The 18,114-nt window shown below is 35.3% G+C and overlaps 1 protein-coding gene across 1 annotated transcript in view; it reads left to right on the top strand.

The window, feature by feature from the left end:
* The window catches only part of PI15 (peptidase inhibitor 15), a 29,994-nt gene extending 22,665 nt beyond the window's left edge, over window positions 1-7,329 (top strand). Inside the window, exon 5 of the mRNA XM_007106056.4 lies at window positions 1,633-7,329. Coding sequence (XP_007106118.1) covers window positions 1,633-1,768 — 136 coding nt within the window. The 3' untranslated portion in view covers window positions 1,769-7,329. The remainder of the gene's footprint in view (window positions 1-1,632) is intronic.
* The last annotated feature ends 10,785 nt before the right edge of the window (window positions 7,330-18,114 follow it).

Below are 18,114 nucleotides of genomic sequence, written 5' to 3'. Positions count from 1 at the left end.
TACTGAATTCAATTATCCTCCATTCATGTAAAAGTTTGTAATATAATATATAATAATTTTTATATAATAAAATTTTATTTCTAAGTTAACATTACCAAAAATATGTGCTGTGTAATTTCTAAAAGCTATGTAGAATAAGTTGAAAAATATGAAATTAAAATACCACAGGCTGGGTTCATATATTTTTATAGGTTTGGGTAAAGATATAGAGGGAAATAAGATTATGAATATAGAATGGGAGAGATTAGGATAAAGGAGTGAGCTGCACTCTTGAGGAATGGACCTCCTTGAATGTTCATAAGCAAACATGTAACATTACCAAAATTATGCTTGAGGAAGCTTCTCTAGAAGGCAGAGTGTAGAATAAGCTAGATAGAGGTGGGCAGACTTGTAATCTCATCTCATTTCGTAATATGAATAATCAGCATATTTTTCATTTTACAGACAAATTTTCCTTTACAGATATTTTATAGATAAAAACGTGACTTTTCAACTGACTGAATAAGGATATTTTCATGTCTGGTAGATGCACTGTATGAGTCACCTGCTTGGTCTTATTTAGGTCTTAAAGATGAGACCCACTTGTTTCATATTTTAGCCTTTACACTGTTGTCTTATCTTCAACCCTGACTTTTTACTATCTACAACCAAATTTTCTCCTGACCATTCAATTTCCTTCACATCACTGGCTGTATTGCTGTCTCTTGGTACTGTAGTTACTAATCACCATGCTACTGAGAATACATTCATTGCCTCCTTCCTCACAGCTAAAAGAGCTTAATAACATAAGGCATTGTGGCTGTTTTTAACTATCCTAAATGGTGAATTTGGTGTATCACTATAATCATGGCCATAATTACAGATGAAGAAAAATATTGATAACACATAATAATTCAGTTAAATAAGTTCAGCATTATAAAAAAGCTAATAGTATTACTAAAAATTATAACTTTGAGTTTACATATGGGAAAATGTTTTGGAATCACCTGTAATGGCTGCTTCTGTGAGCCATTATTCTCTTACTGAGTTTTCTGTATCTCATTTTATGAATACTGAGAATCTAAACTATTTTTTCAACTTGATAAAGACATCCTTTGAACACTTAAAACCTATTTTTTATGCTTGTAACAACTTCTTGCTCATTTCACCATTTCTAAGCATCCCAGAATTACATGTATATATTTTTATATATATAATGGACATGTATATATCTATATCCGTATATACTTTACTATCTTTATAATAATATTAGCATGAGCTTTTTAAGAAGTAAGTTTAAGTGGACACAGCCCATGTGCTCTAGAAGGCTGCTGCAGGAACGAGGCAGCTGTGGTGAGCGTATCAAGCCTGGTGTCAGATGACTAATAATGTCACCATGCATTGTAGTGCCTCACTTCTTAACTGTAAATTAACATAATATTAATTTACTCAGAAAGAAAACATTTTAAAAGTAAGATATACAGAACAAGTTACTGTAGAAATAAGAAATGGTTATAACTTTTAGTGCTTTTCTAAAACGACAGACTTCTAAAAATATCATCACATGTCAACACGTGATCATATGCTTAAGGACAATCAGATTTTAAAGAATGGGCAAGTAGCACTAATGCTCTCTTCTTCTTTTTTTTCAAGGGGCAACTGGATTGGAGAAGCACCGTATAAAGTAGGGGTACCATGTTCAGCTTGCCCTCCCAGTTACGGGGGGTCTTGTACTGACAATCTTTGTTTTGCAGGAGTAACGTCAAACTACCTATACTGGTTTAAATAAGCTTGTCGTTTCCTCCAGGAAATATAATGGTTTCTGGGAATCATAGGCATATATATATATTGAGTTTTGCACATATTATACATATTTTATCATAATCTTGATTTCCTTTTATTATTCATTGTATAAATTAGTGTTTGTCTATTATGTTTGTTTAATCCTTGGAGGTAAACAAAGCATCCATTTCTGTTTTCTGACCTCTAAGCCTAAATTAAAATATTGTGTATGTAGTATTGACATAGTTGATGCATCCAATTCCAAAACTTGTTTTCCAAAGGAATTATGTTCTTAAGGAATAGAATATATATTTGGCCTATAATGTATGTGTGTGTATGTACACACACATAGATGATATAACACATAGATAATAATATGATTTTGTAGTTAACTTGAGAGAAATTTTTTAAAATCCTATTCTAAAATGTATGTGAGGTGGTGGGCCATCTTCAGCACCCACTTCTATAGTGCCCCAAAAGTGATAATTTGCCAAATAACCCTCAGTAATATCTGGATATAATAATTTAATTAAGCAACCACAGATTTCATTCTGGAGATATTTTATCTTACTTGGGTTCACCAAAAGATACTCTTGACTTATGTAAGGTTCAAATCATGCCTTTTGCTTAATCTTTCTTATTGAATCTTGTGTTGAGTGGTTACGAGGGGCAAGGCACTCTGATAGTTATGTTCTGATCATGCAAAGATAATATGATATGATTCCTGACCTCAAGAAGCTCACAAAAGTATTCAGGAAATAATGCCACCTAATTATATTGCCGTAAAATTATTATTTTTTTTTAACACATTTATTTTTCATGTAATTTTGAGGAAGTGAGTGCAACAATGTTCACATGTAGATGGAATAGGTGCTAGGCCACACCGTGTAATATGTAAGGCTTCTGATTAGCATGAAAATGTAGCTATAGCGTCTGGAGCTAAAGGCAGGGAAAAATTAACAACTGCCTAGGGATTACTGGGTGAGAGTAAATAGTTGTGATTTTGGAAGGCAGAAAGCAAGACCTAAGTAAACTGAGAAGGACCAAGAGAAATGAGATTCAGGTATGAAAAGTCACAGGTATGAAAAGTCACAGAAATAGGGTTACTGCACACACACACACACACACACACACACACACACACAGGTGGAGAGCTTCTGAAGGGCATATACTGAAGGTCTAGTGTAACTTGAAGCCTTTCAGCAAGAGGTGAGGGATGTCAGGAAGAAACATTGTAGGTGCCAAGGACACCCCCAGCTCTCCATTGCTTCGCCCATCCTTACTTGGTGAGAATCAATCGAATCACCATGGTCCTTCAGCATCATGTGCAAGTTCCCATGTTCACACCACAGACGGTTATGATTTTGTTAAAGGGGCGTCTTCAGATGACTCTCTAAGGACTAATTACTAAATTTTATTCCCATACCTAAGTAGAAGAATAATTTTCAGTTCTCCATTAAATTTGGTGGAAATCAAATCAAAGCCACTATGAAAATTTCACTCATGTGACTTTGAAAATGCTTATTTCCAAATCAGGGAATCACTTTCAGAGAGGAGAGTTCAACACATGGGTCAAGACCCTTAACACATTACATTTCAAGCGTGTATGCATTCGCGTGCGTGTGGCCGTGTGTGTATAGCTCAGGTTAGGCAATGCTTCAACAGAATCACAGAATAAGTAAACACGGTTAGCTCCAGAGTACAAATAACAGAAGGGAACTACTTGTTTAAAATTCCCTACACATTTGCAATTTCTTAGGGTAGATGCACTGAAAGATGACAGGTAGTTAATTAAATCCAATGGGGGAAACATCCACCATCTGAAGTTCAGGTTTACATGATGACAAACAATTGGCCTGATCCCTTTTACAAACTGAATCTGACCAAATGTTTTCAAATCATACTACTTTCCTTTTGTGGGAACATATAAAGGCTTTATTAAAACTAAGCATTTTGGGAGACTAAAATGAAAAATAGAAACAACAGTAAGAATCAGGCCCCAAATCAACTTTTAGCTAACATATATATAGGCAGTTGAAGAGAAAGCTCATTAGTGGGATATTCATTTGATTTATCTAGAAAATATTTCCTTCCTTGAGTTTGCTAAACTAGTTCTACAGAAGTAGTAAAAGTACTATTAAACCCAAAAAGGTTACTATCAGTTCCAGTTCTGTTGCTGGTTTACTTGTGTAGCTTGGTTTCTCAAGTCTCAAAAAGTATAATGATATTTTGTCATGTGAAGGTAAAATTACCATATTAACAGAAATGTATGAATATTAAAATGATCATTAATGTTGAGAAACTTCTATTTGAGATAAAATTATTTGAGCTCCTCTTTGGCAGAAATTCTGTCTTATCTTTGTATTTATACCAGCTTCTTATATAGTGGCTGTAATGTAATAAATGTTTACATGAATGGGTTTTTAGAATTAACGAAAAAGTCCAGAATTGCAAGAATTTAGAGGAAGCCCACCTTTCCATGTTTCATTAAAACAAAAATGTCTTAAATACAAAGCTTTGAGTGTATCAACAATCCAGATAAATCATCAAACATATCAGATTATGACTATGGTTCACACACTCATAACTTGTACACAACAGTCCTTTCCAAATCACAACTAGAACTGTAAGTTTATTTATAACTTAACAACTCAGCTGAAAATATAACGGGTATATTTGTTATTCTATCTGTACTTTTTAAAGTTAGTAATATGAAGTGGCCATGTGAAATGTTTTATTTTCCAGGCTAAAGCAAATGAAAGTTTGCTAGTATCAACACAGAGTGTCATATTTTTTCACAGCATGCAACAATGGTGCTAGGATAGCTATTTCTCACTGTAATTCTCAGAGCACCAAGGGTGTGGGTATAAGCTATTTCATAAGAGCAGCTTTAAATAGTCATTACTGAGGTTTTCGTTTTAATAGGTTTCATTCAAAAGAAATAGTAATTGGCATGCATATTCTACAGCATTGGTTTTATCTTTGGTGTAGATTTTTCATGTCATCCTTTATTCAGTAGAAAAGTAAAAAATTTCTGTCTCGATATAGATTTTTTTGGCTTCCATGTCATCAAAAGACTGGAAAAATTACAATTTTCGCTGTTAAACTGATGGATCTCTGTACAGAATTGTATTTGAGTTGTGTAGGCACACCCTTAATGTTGCTGGTTATGATGGATAAGCATGCTTTTAAAATGTGGCAGAAACAGTTTTTATTGTTATCATGTTTTTGTCTGTTCAGTAGTCTAAGCAGCATCACTTCTGTGGTCCATTAGGGCTTCCCTACCAAATTCAATTGGCAGTGCTGTGGTGTTCATTTGAAACCTTCATGGAAATATTCATTTGAGAGCTCCATGCAGCTTTAGCAAGAGCTGACCGAACACTAGGGAAAGTTCAACCGATACAATTTACTCAGAATATTTGAACTGAAACAATATATCTTTTTCTCATTAATACATGCTTGTGTTAGATCACCTTATAACATCTGCATAAGCAAATCTCAAACACACTTAGGCCAGTTATGTGTTTTGTGTTCATATCGTGCTTAACATAAGTTAAACAGATAATTTGAATGTGTCCAGGAAGGAAAAGTCACGCTTAACCTGGGGTCTGTGTTCTCCCCCGTGTATAACAGCATGCCCTATGTTCCGCAGTAGTATAGGACACAAATCTTGACATGGATGTAGGGAAGCCTTTTCCTGTAGAAGTGTTTAGGTAGAGTGAAATTAGATTTCTATCAATGTCTAATATTATCTTTGTTTTATATATATTTTTTGTATTGTTATATGTGTGAGGGAAGACATATTTAAACGCATGCAGAATGATTTTTTAAAATTATGTCATGGTCTGACTTTGACTTATGAGACGTCAATCAAAAACTTAGAAAGTTACACAATTCACTGGTTAATGGTGCTGAAAATGCATAACAACCACCGTATGCTTGCTACAATTTTGAAGTTTCTTTGGAATTAAAGTTTTTATTAAGTGTGAACTATCAGTATCTATTCTGGTGCTAAATATGTGGTGCTAAATGAATTGTTACTGTTAGGAGCTTAGGGACTCTCTTTTTATTCATAGTTAAAAGTGTTATCCATTCAATTCCTGATTTAGAAATATTAATAAAGTCCTATTAAATTAATCTTAACCAAAATAAGCCAGTGCACTCAATTTTTTAATCTAATAGCCCCACATTATTTAGGCGTTACAGAATGTAAATATATTTCTTAGAAGTTTTCAATTTTTTTTAAAGGCATTTTTTAGCATGGCGATTTAAAATTCAAGTAAAGGTTAGATTACACCTACACCAGCCATGCTGCAGGCACTGGCGCCCTCTGGTGGTTATAAGAACAAATTCTTGATGGCTACTTGGCCTGCAACAAAACCATTTCTTCTGTTCAATAAAAACGTAAGCTGAACAGTTTTAAATTCTTGGATACTCTCTAAATCCGAGAGCATTAAAAAGTGCTTGACTCTATTGACATAATTTTCTAGGAAGATGATAGAGATAATATATCTTGACATCCATTTTCCTAAATAATAATATATTTTTAAATGATATTCCAGATCTGAGGTGCTTATTAAAGTGTTCTTTTTTTGAAGTAGGTATTAATAAAATACATTTTAAATTTTGTTTACGTCATAAATACAATAAGAGTTAAAATTAGCAAACAGAATTATAGTGCGTCTCACTTTCAGAAGTGATCATTTATTTTTACATATTAAAACAATTAATTCCATATATCAAAGGATTATCTCTCCACTTTTATGTGTTGATCTATAATTTGATAATGTTCTTTGGTCATACTATTGAGCCAATGATAACATCTTATTATTCCATTCAAAGTCTTTCTAGACTTAAAAATGTACAGAAAAACTTAGAATTATATCCCCTGTAACCAATGAAGGCAACATTTTTAGATAAACTTTCACTTGAGTTGTGCAACTGACTAAGTGTGATAATCTGTTTTGACAAAGATATTTCTTAAACTGTGTTAGCATAACCAAATGAAATATGCTTTGAAGCAGTTTTCCAAATTAGTATTTTCAAACTTATTTTAAAGCAATAGAACTCTTGTATGATCTCAATCCTGCACAAAGCTCTAACATATAATATACATATAATGGATCTACTTATTTCCCAAACCCTCTTCTTTGCCTTCGAAGTTTCTTCTGAGAGCCCTAGGATTCCACTGAACCATTAGAAAAACATTGATCTAAATCATCCAGTTCTCCCCGTTTTCTCTAAAATAATCAGCTAATTAAAGACACAAAAAATTGAGACTCAATGTTTTGCAATGATTATCTTAAATACCCACTTCACTTTGCACGTGTTAGAAGCCAAACTGATGGAGCTTTAAATACTGACTTTAACTGGTGCTTGGTTATAGATTCCAGCATCTTGTGTTTTGTTATTTGACAAACAGAATTTTGGTACCATAATATTTTGAGAATTAGAGATAATTCTGATGCACGTATGAAAATAATGTGTTTAAAAATACCTAAATGTTTCAAATATGTACATAATCCTAAAATATATTGTATCATTTTAGATTTTTTAAAGATTAATTTGATATTTTTTATTCATTACCTAATACTGTGGCAGTAAAAGGTGCCTTTGATATTCTGATATAATGTCATGAATATGTGCATTTATAAAACTTGTGTAAACATCTACCTTTATAAAGCATAACAAGTGTAGCTTTTTGATCTCTGCTGTATTTTTTCTTTCAATAAAATATTATAATTAATTGTTCTGTTTTTACGGTTTTAATTAATAACAATCTAATTGTTTTCTTGCTTTCAGTAGTTTTACAATAGAATTAGAAGGAGATGGCATGATAGTTTTGATAAGGAATGAACTACTTTTCTAAAGCAGAAATGATTATATCTTTGGGCATCACTGAAATACATCAGATCTTCTGTTTTTCTTTTTTTCCATTTCTTTTTTTCCTTCCCTGCCTCTTTCCTTCCTTCTTCCATTGTTCTTTCTATTTAATTCAAAAAATATTTTGAGGTACCAATATAAAACACAGTTCCATGGAAAAAGAGGAAAAGAGCATTATATCAAGAAGTTCTGGCTGAGGAAAACTGCAGCAGTTGAACATAAATATTTTCATGCTTCCCCATATTGAGGGCAAGAAGAGAAACCATAGGCATTCCTGGGGAAGAAGCACCATCTCTGGTCACTAGTTGGCCCAAGGCTGTTGGTTACAGGGTGGCTGTGCCTTGCAGAGGGTTACTCCCAGGCTAGTTTGCTGAGAAGGACCCAAATCTAGGACTTAATTTAAATTTCCCCTTATTTCACGTAAGATAAGAAAGCCTCACTAACTTAAACCCTTTCAGAATGTCTCCCATCCCCCAGAACTCTGTGGCTCCCTCTCAGCTTCTCTTTCTCTTGCTAGTCTTCCCTTTTCACTTTATTTCCTCCTCTTTTATGCCTCCAGTTTCTCATCCACATGTTTGGAAATTTCTTTCCATCTCTACAGGAGGTGGGTCTTCATTCATTGATATGTGTGTGTGTGTGTGTGTGTGTGTGTGTGTGTGTGTGTGTTGCAGTTTATAGCCCCTCAGACTAGGCCGGATGGATGCAAAAGAAGTGTTGTCCCTGAGTCTTGCACACCTCTGACAGTGAAGCAATGGGGGGCTGGTGGGTGCCTGATCCCATTCAGTCTTCCCCAACAGAGAGAGCTATGACTGACCACCTCATGAGAAGCAGGCCCACCCTGATAAGGCAAACATCAGCTTTACCAGAAACAGCTGACTATGCTCTTGGGAGCAAAGCCTATCCCCACTGCCAGTGACTCTGACCCAGTTCTTTCTGAGACAGTAACCTTGGCATTGCAGTACCAAGGGTGCCAACTTCTTCCTGACCTGTGCTTGCACTGTTAAGCCAACACTGCAGGAGTGACTGGCTTTGTTTTAGCAAACTGGAGAGGTGGCACCAACCTTAGTTGAATATCTCTGGTCCCAAATGTCTCCCTTGATGAAAGAGGAGTGAGGTCTTGGCATGTTTCCTTTATTGATAGCCTATTGACTGAAGTTAATGTGGCCACTTATCCACGGGCACTTTTGTTTTACCAAACGTGAGTGTAGACAGGGATTTGTTCTGTGAGTTTTCACATAATAAATTGAGCAATGTCCTTAATTATCTCTTCAGAAATGATTTTTTTTCTTACATAAAAAGTGAATTCTAAAATAATTAAATGGTACATGAAAATTCTATAAGCCTTAGAATCCGCCATTTTCTCCAAAAATTGTGTATGCATTTACCCTTTGACCCAGCAATTCCTATTTCACAAATCCATTCCAGAGATACACTGGCAATATATGAAATGACATGTGTACAACATTAATCATTATTGCATTATTCTAGTAAAAGGCCAGACACAACTCAAAGGTCCATCATAAGGGGATTGGCGTACGAGAATACTGTGCAAATGAACGTGGAATGAGAACAATCTCTAAATTGATAGAGTGGTATGCCAGGATGTGAGTACAAGTGAAAAGCAGGATATGTAAGAGCGTAACTAGCATGTTAACCTTGTAAGAAAGACAAGAGGGAGTAATACATATATACACACAGGAAAAAATAGATATTTGTTTTTAATTGGTGAAAGTAAAACTAGAACAGTAAATTTAAAACGAATAAAGATGATTACTTCCAGGAATCCGAAAGAAACAGTATGGAGGGGACAAAAACCTTTCAAATGATTTTGAAAGACAGTGTTTTGAGGGTACAACCTTAGTGGAGTACATTGCAAATACAGAGCTACAAAGAAATACAAAACTTTATTCAGTAGTCTGTCAGTAATAGTATTAGTGGGAGAAGGAACAGCAAGAATAATGCAAGTAAATAACTAGGTTACTCTTTTTAATTGTTTAATTAATTAATTATTGTTGAACAGTCACTTCCCTTTTTATTGCCTTATTTTGTTAGAGAGCCATAAACTCTAAATAATCTTGTAATTTATTACAAAGGTTGGCCATCTGCAAATGTTGAGATTAATAATCTACTCCATAATTAACCCATAAAATTATACAAATTTAGATTTGGATGAGGTTTCAGAAATTTATCTATGACATTTTCCCAGATTTATTGCAGCCAATATAGTTACTTTAGTGACATGTTTTACCTTTGTGAAAATTTCTTTATATTATTTATATGAATATTGTTGGCAGCTAAAAATCCAAGAGCCAAATTTATGACCTGTTCCTTCCCACGTGAATAATAATAGTTAATAAAAAATAATAAGGACGGTTCCTTCCAAAGCCAGGGATGGTTCCAGGGTGGACACCACTGCCTCCTTCCATGGCTCAGATGCCAGCCTCTGATCTGCCTTGCAATTCCCTCTTCTCTCAGAACCTCAGAATAGCCCAGGGAGCCATGTGGATGACAGGATCTTGGTGCTCTGGCAGGGTGTCAGGCCTGAGCCTCTGAGGTGGGAGAACTGCGCTCAGGACAGTGGTCCACCAGAGACCTCCTGGCCCCATATAATGTCAAACGGAGAAAGCTCTCCCACAGATCTCCATCTCAACACTTAGAATCAGCTCCAATCAATGACAAGACTCAGCTCCACTCAACGACCAACAAGCTACAGTGCTGGACACCCCATGACAAAAAACTAACAAGACAGGAACACAACCCCACCCATTAGCAGAGAGACTGCTTAAAGTCATAATAAGTTCACAGACACCCCAAAACACACTACTGGACATGGTCCTGCCCATGAGAAAGGCAGGATCCAGCCTCATCCACCAGAACACAGGCACCAGTCCCCTCCACCAGGAAGCCTACACAACCCACTGAACCAACCTTAGCCACTGGTAAGGTTTACCAAAAACAATGAGATTACCAACCTGCAGCCTGTGAAAAGGAGACCCCAAACACAGTAAGTTTAGCAAAATGAGAAGACAGAGAAACACACAGCAGATGAAGGAGCAAGGTAAAAACCCACTAGATGAAACAAATGAAGAGGAAGTAGGCTGCCTACCTAAAAAAGAATTCAGACTAATGACAGTAAAGATGATTCAAAATTTGGAAATAGAATGGAGAAAATACAAGAAACATTTAACAAGGACCTACAAGAACTAAAGAGCAAACAAACAATGAAGAACAAAACAATAAATGACATTAAAAATTCTCTAAAAGGAATCAATAGCAGAATAACTGAGGCAGAAGAACAGATAAGTGACTTGGAAGATAAAATAGTGGAAATAACTACTGCAGAGTAGTTATAAAGAGCAGAATAAAGAAAAAAGAATGAAAAGAATTGAAGACAATCTCAGAGACCTCTGGGACAACATTTAACAAACAAACATTTGATTTATAAGGGTCCCAGAAGAAGAAGAGAAAAAGAAAGGGACTGAGAAAATATTTGAAGAGATTATAGTTGAAAACTTCCCTAATACGTGAAAGGAAATAGTCAGTCAAGCCCAGGAAGCACAGAGAGTCCCATAAGGATAAATCCAAGGAGAAACAAGACAACACACATATTAATCAAACTATCAAAAATTAAATACAAAGAAAAATATTAAAAGCAGTAAGGGAAAAACAACAAATAACATAGAAGGGAATCCCCATAAGGTTAACAGCTGATCTTTCAACGGAAACTCTGCAAGCCAGAAGGGAGTGGCAGGACATATTTAAAGTGATGAAAGGCAAAAACCTATAACCAAGATTACTCTACCCAGCAAGGATCTCATTCAGGTTTGACAGAGAAATTAAACAGGTATGACAGAGAAATTAAAACCTTTACGGACAAGCAAAAGTTCAGAGAATTCAGCACCACCAAACCAGCTTTACAACAAATGCTAAAGGAACTGCTCTAGGCAGGAAACACAAGAGAAGAAAAAGACCTACAAAAACCAATCCCAAACAGTTAAGAAAATGTTACTAGGAGCATACATATTGATAATTACCCTAAATGTAAATGGATATGGATTAAATACTCCAACCAAAATACATAGACTGGTTGAATGGATACAAAAACACAACCTGTATATATGCTGCCTACAGGAGACCCACTTCAGACCTAGGCACACATACAGACTGAAAGTGAGGGGATGGAAAAAGATATTCCATGCAAATGGAATATGGATATGGAATATCTTTCAAAAGAAAGCTGGAGTAGCAATTCTCATATCAGAAAAAATAGACTTTAAAATACAGGCTATTACAGAAAAAAAGAAGGACACTACATAATTATCAAGGGATCAATCCGAGAAGAAAATATAACAATTGTAAATATTTATACAGCCAACATAGGAGGACCGCAATACATAAGGCCAATGCTAACAGCCATAAAAGTGGAAATCAACAGTAACACGATCATAGTTAGGGACTTTAACACCCCACTTTCACCAATGGACAGATCATCCAAAATGAAAATAAATAAGGAAACACAAACTTTAAATGACACTTTAAACAAGATGGACTTAATTGATATTTATAGGACTTTCCATCCAAAAACAACAGAATACACTTTCTTCTCAAGTGCTCATGGAACATACTCCAGAACAGATCATAGCTTGGGTCACAAATCAAGCCTTGGGAAATTTAAGAAAATTGAAATTGTATCAAGAATCATTTCTGACAACAACAGTATAACACTAGATATCAGTTACAGGAAAAAAAACTGTAAAAAATCAAAACATATGGAGGCTAAACAATACACTACTAAATAAACAAGACATCACTGAAGAAATCAAAGAAGAAATTTAAAAAATACCTAGAAACAAATGACAAAGAAAACACGATGACCCCAAACCTATGGGATGCAGCCAAAGCAGTTCTAAGAGGGAAGTTTATAGCAATACAATCCTACCTCAAGAAACAAGAAACATCTCAAATAAACAACCGAACCTTGCACCTAAAGCAATTAGACAAAGAAGAACCAAAAATCCCAAAGTTAGCAGAAGGAAAGAAATCATAAAGATCAGATCAGAAATAAATGAAAAAGAAATGAAGGAAACAGTAGCAAAGATCAGTAAAACTAAAAGCTGGTTCTTTGAGAGGATAAACAAAATTGATAAACCATTAGCCAGACTCATCAAGGAAAAAAGGGAGAAGACTCAAATCTATAGAATTAGAAATGAAAAAGGAGAAGTAACAACGGACGCTGCAGAAATACAAAGGATCTTCAGAGATTACTACAAAAAACTACATGGCAATAAAATGGACAACCTGGAAGAGATGGACACATTCTTAGAAAAGCACAACCTTCTGAGACTGAACCAGCAAGAAATAGAAAATATAAACAGATCAATCAGAAGCACTGAAATTGAGACTGTGATTTAAAATCTTCCAACAAACAAGCCCAGGACCATATGGCTCCACAGGCGAATTCTATCAAACATTTAGAGAAGAGCTAACACCTATCTTTCTCAAACTCTTCCAAAATATAGCAGAGGGAGGAAGACTCCTAAACTCATTCTATGAGGTCACCACCACCCTGATACCAAAACCAGACAAAGATGCCACAAAAAAAGAAAACTATAGGCCAATATCACTGATGAACATAGATGCAAAAATCCTCAACAAAATACTAGCAAACTGAATCCAGCAGAACATTAAAAGGATCATACACCATGATCAAGTGGGGTTTATCGCAGGAACGCAAGGATTCTTCAATATATGCAAATCAATCAATGTGATAACCATACTAACAAAGTGAAGGAGAAAAACCATATGATATCTCAATAGCTGCAGAAAAAGTTTTCGACAAAATTCAACACTGATTTATGATTTTAAAAAACCCTTCAGAAAGTAGGCATAGAGGGAACTTACCTCCACATAATAAAGGCCATATATGACAAACCCAGAGCCAACATCGTTCTCAATGGTGAAAAACTGAAACCATTTCCACTAAGATCAGGGAAAAAGAAATAAAAGGAATCCAAATCAGAAAAGAAGAAGTAAAACTGTCACTGTTTGCAGATGACATGATACTATACATAGAGAATCCTAAAGATGCTACCAGAAAACTACTAGAGCTAATCAATGAATTTGGTAAAGTAGCAGAATACAATATTAGTGCGCAGAAATCTCTTTCATTCCTATACACTAATGATGAAAAATCTGAAAGAGAAATTAAGGAAACACTCCCATTTACCACTGCAACAAAAAGAATAAAATACGTAGGAATAAACCTACCTAAGTAGACAAAAGACCTGTATGCAGAATACTATAAGACACTGATGAAACACATTAAAGTTGATACAAACAGATGGAGAGCTATACCATGTTCTTGGGTTGGAAGAATCAACATTGTGAAAATGACTATACTACCCAAAGCAATCTACAGATTCAATGCAATCCCTATAAAACTACCAATGGCATTTTTCACAGAACTAGAACAAAAAATTTCACAATTTGTATGGAAACACAAAAGACCCTGAATAGTCAAAGAATTCTGGAGAAAGAAAAACGGAGATGGAGGAATCAGGCTCCCTGACTTCAGACTATACTACAAAGCTATAGTTATCAAGACAGTATGGTACTGGCACAAAAAGAGAAATATAGATCAATGGAACAGGATAGAAAGCCCAGAGATACACCCACGCACATACGTTCACCTTATTTTTGATAAAGGAGGCAAGAATATACAATGGAGAAAAGACAGCATCTTCAATAAGTGGTGCTGGGAAAACAGGACAGCTACACATAAAAGAATGAAATTAGAACACTCCCTAGCACCATACACAAAAATAAACTCAAAATGGATTACAGACTTAAATGTAAAGCCAGACACTATAAAACTCTTAGAGGTACAGGCAGAACACTCCATGCCATATATCACCGCAAGATCCTTTTTGACCCACCTCTTAGAGAAATGGAAATAAAAACAAAAGTTAACAAATGGTACCTAATGAAACTTTAAAGCTTTTGCACAGCAAAGGAACCATAAACAAGATGAAAAGACAACCCTCAGAATGGGAGAAAATATTTGCTAATGAAGCAAGTGACTAAGGATTAATCTCCAAATTAACATGCAGCTCATGTAGCTCAATATCAGAAAAACAAGCAACCCATGCCAAAAATGGGCAGAAGACCTAAACAGACATTTCTCCAAAGAAGATACACAGATTACCAACAAACACGTGAAAGGATGTCCAACATTACTAATCATTAGAGAAATGCAAATCAAAACTACAATGAGGTATAACCTCACACCAGTCAGAATGGCCATCATCAAAAAATCTACACACAATAAATGCTGGAGAGGGCGTGGAGTAAAGGGAACCCTCTTGCACTTTTGGCTGGAATGTTAATTGATTCAGCCACTATGGAGAGCAGTATGGAGGTTCCTTAAAAACGAAAAATAGAACTACCATACAACCCAGCAATCCCACTACTGGGCATATACCATGAGAAAACCATAATTCAAAGAGAGTCATTTACCACAATGGTCATGGTAGCTCTATTTACAATAGCCAGGACATGGAAGCAACCTAAGTGTCCATCGACAGATGAATGGATAAAGAAGATGTGGCACATGTATACAGTGGAATATTACCCAGCCATAAAAAGAAACAAAATTGAGTTATTTTTAGTGAGCTGGATGGATCTAGAGTCTGTCATACAGAGTGAAGTAAGTCAGAAAGAGAAAAACAAATACTTTATGCTAATGCATATGTATGGAATCTAAAAATAAATATGTTTCTGAAGAACCTAGGGATAGCGCAGGAGTAAAGATGCAGACGTAGAGAATGGACTTGAGGATACAGGGAGTGGGAAGGGTAAGGTGGGATGAAGAGAGTGTCATGGACATATATACATTTCAAATGTAAAATAGATAGCTAGTGGGAAGCAGCCGCAGAGCACAGGGAGATCAGCTCGGTGCTTTGTTACCAGCTAGAGGGGTGGGATATGGAGGGTGCGAGGGAGATGCAAGAGGGAGGAGATATGGGGATATATGTATATGTATAGCTGATTCACTTTGTTATAAAACAGAAACTAACACACCATTGTAAAGCAATTACACTCCAATAAAGATGTTAAAAAAAAAGAATTTGAGAAACTGGCATAGAATTGTAAATATTAAAAGATGATTCAATGCTGTACTTTATATTTACTTAAAAGTATTTTCAAAGCTGAATTAACTACAGGTAATTTGTATTTAGTAAACATTTAGAAACAGATTACAATGTAAGGGTTGATCCTCTTAAGTAACTTTAATGAATTTTGGACAAATATAATTTTATTATGTAAATAATTATATTCAACTCTACTATTTAAATACTATTCAGGGCATTTTAAAGCACGTAATCTATTTTCTAGGTTTTTAAAATTTTTAAACAAGCAAAACACACAAACGAAAAATGACCTAACAAAAACTTAATGCCATAGTAAAATAATTTTATTAACATTTTTAGATGCTTCACATACATACACATTTGTAAATATTGAAAGAATGGACCATTTATCAAATTAGACCATATGCTGAGCCAGAAAGCAAGACTTAGCAAATTTCAAAAGACTGAAATCACACAGCGTATGTTCTTTGACCATAATGAAATTAAACTAGAAAAAAAGATAAATATAAATAAAACAATCCCAAACGTTTGAAAATTAAGTAATTTATCCATTGGTCAAAGATGAAATCACAAGGATTTTATATATATCTTTAAAACGAATGATAATGAAAAAATTACATTGTGAAAATGACTATACTACCCAAAGCAATCTACAGATTCAATGCAATCCCTATAAAACTACCAATGGCATTTTTCACAGAACTAGAACAAAAAATTTCACAATTTGTATGGAAACACAAAAGACCCTGAATAGTCAAAGAATTCTGGAGAAAGAAAAACGGAGATGGAGGAATCAGGCTCCCTGACTTCAGACTATACTACAAAGCTATAGTTATCAAGACAGTATGGTACTGGCACAAAAAGAGAAATATAGATCAATGGAACAGGATAGAAAGCCCAGAGATACACCCACGCACATACGTTCACCTTATTTTTGATAAAGGAGGCAAGAATATACAATGGAGAAAAGACAGCATCTTCAATAAGTGGTGCTGGGAAAACAGGACAGCTACACATAAAAGAATGAAATTAGAACACTCCCTAGCACCATACACAAAAATAAACTCAAAATGGATTACAGACTTAAATGTAAAGCCAGACACTATAAAACTCTTAGAGGTACAGGCAGAACACTCCATGCCATATATCACCGCAAGATCCTTTTTGACCCACCTCTTAGAGAAATGGAAATAAAAACAAAAGTTAACAAATGGTACCTAATGAAACTTTAAAGCTTTTGCACAGCAAAGGAACCATAAACAAGATGAAAAGACAACCCTCAGAATGGGAGAAAATATTTGCTAATGAAGCAAGTGACTAAGGATTAATCTCCAAATTAACATGCAGCTCATGTAGCTCAATATCAGAAAAACAAGCAACCCATGCCAAAAATGGGCAGAAGACCTAAACAGACATTTCTCCAAAGAAGATACACAGATTACCAACAAACACGTGAAAGGATGTCCAACATTACTAATCATTAGAGAAATGCAAATCAAAACTACAATGAGGTATAACCTCACACCAGTCAGAATGGCCATCATCAAAAAATCTACACACAATAAATGCTGGAGAGGGCGTGGAGTAAAGGGAACCCTCTTGCACTTTTGGCTGGAATGTTAATTGATTCAGCCACTATGGAGAGCAGTATGGAGGTTCCTTAAAAACGAAAAATAGAACTACCATACAACCCAGCAATCCCACTACTGGGCATATACCATGAGAAAACCATAATTCAAAGAGAGTCATTTACCACAATGGTCATGGTAGCTCTATTTACAATAGCCAGGACATGGAAGCAACCTAAGTGTCCATCGACAGATGAATGGATAAAGAAGATGTGGCACATGTATACAGTGGAATATTACCCAGCCATAAAAAGAAACAAAATTGAGTTATTTTTAGTGAGCTGGATGGATCTAGAGTCTGTCATACAGAGTGAAGTAAGTCAGAAAGAGAAAAACAAATACTTTATGCTAATGCATATGTATGGAATCTAAAAATAAATATGTTTCTGAAGAACCTAGGGATAGCGCAGGAGTAAAGATGCAGACGTAGAGAATGGACTTGAGGATACAGGGAGTGGGAAGGGTAAGGTGGGATGAAGAGAGTGTCATGGACATATATACATTTCAAATGTAAAATAGATAGCTAGTGGGAAGCAGCCGCAGAGCACAGGGAGATCAGCTCGGTGCTTTGTTACCAGCTAGAGGGGTGGGATATGGAGGGTGCGAGGGAGATGCAAGAGGGAGGAGATATGGGGATATATGTATATGTATAGCTGATTCACTTTGTTATAAAACAGAAACTAACACACCAT

Source organism: Physeter macrocephalus, chromosome 15 (genome assembly GCF_002837175.3).
Source record: "Physeter macrocephalus isolate SW-GA chromosome 15, ASM283717v5, whole genome shotgun sequence".
In the NCBI taxonomy this organism is placed as follows: Eukaryota; Metazoa; Chordata; class Mammalia; order Artiodactyla; family Physeteridae; genus Physeter; species Physeter macrocephalus.
The sequence above is the reverse complement of the archived record's forward strand: the minus strand, read 5'-3'. Positions and strand labels throughout refer to the sequence as shown.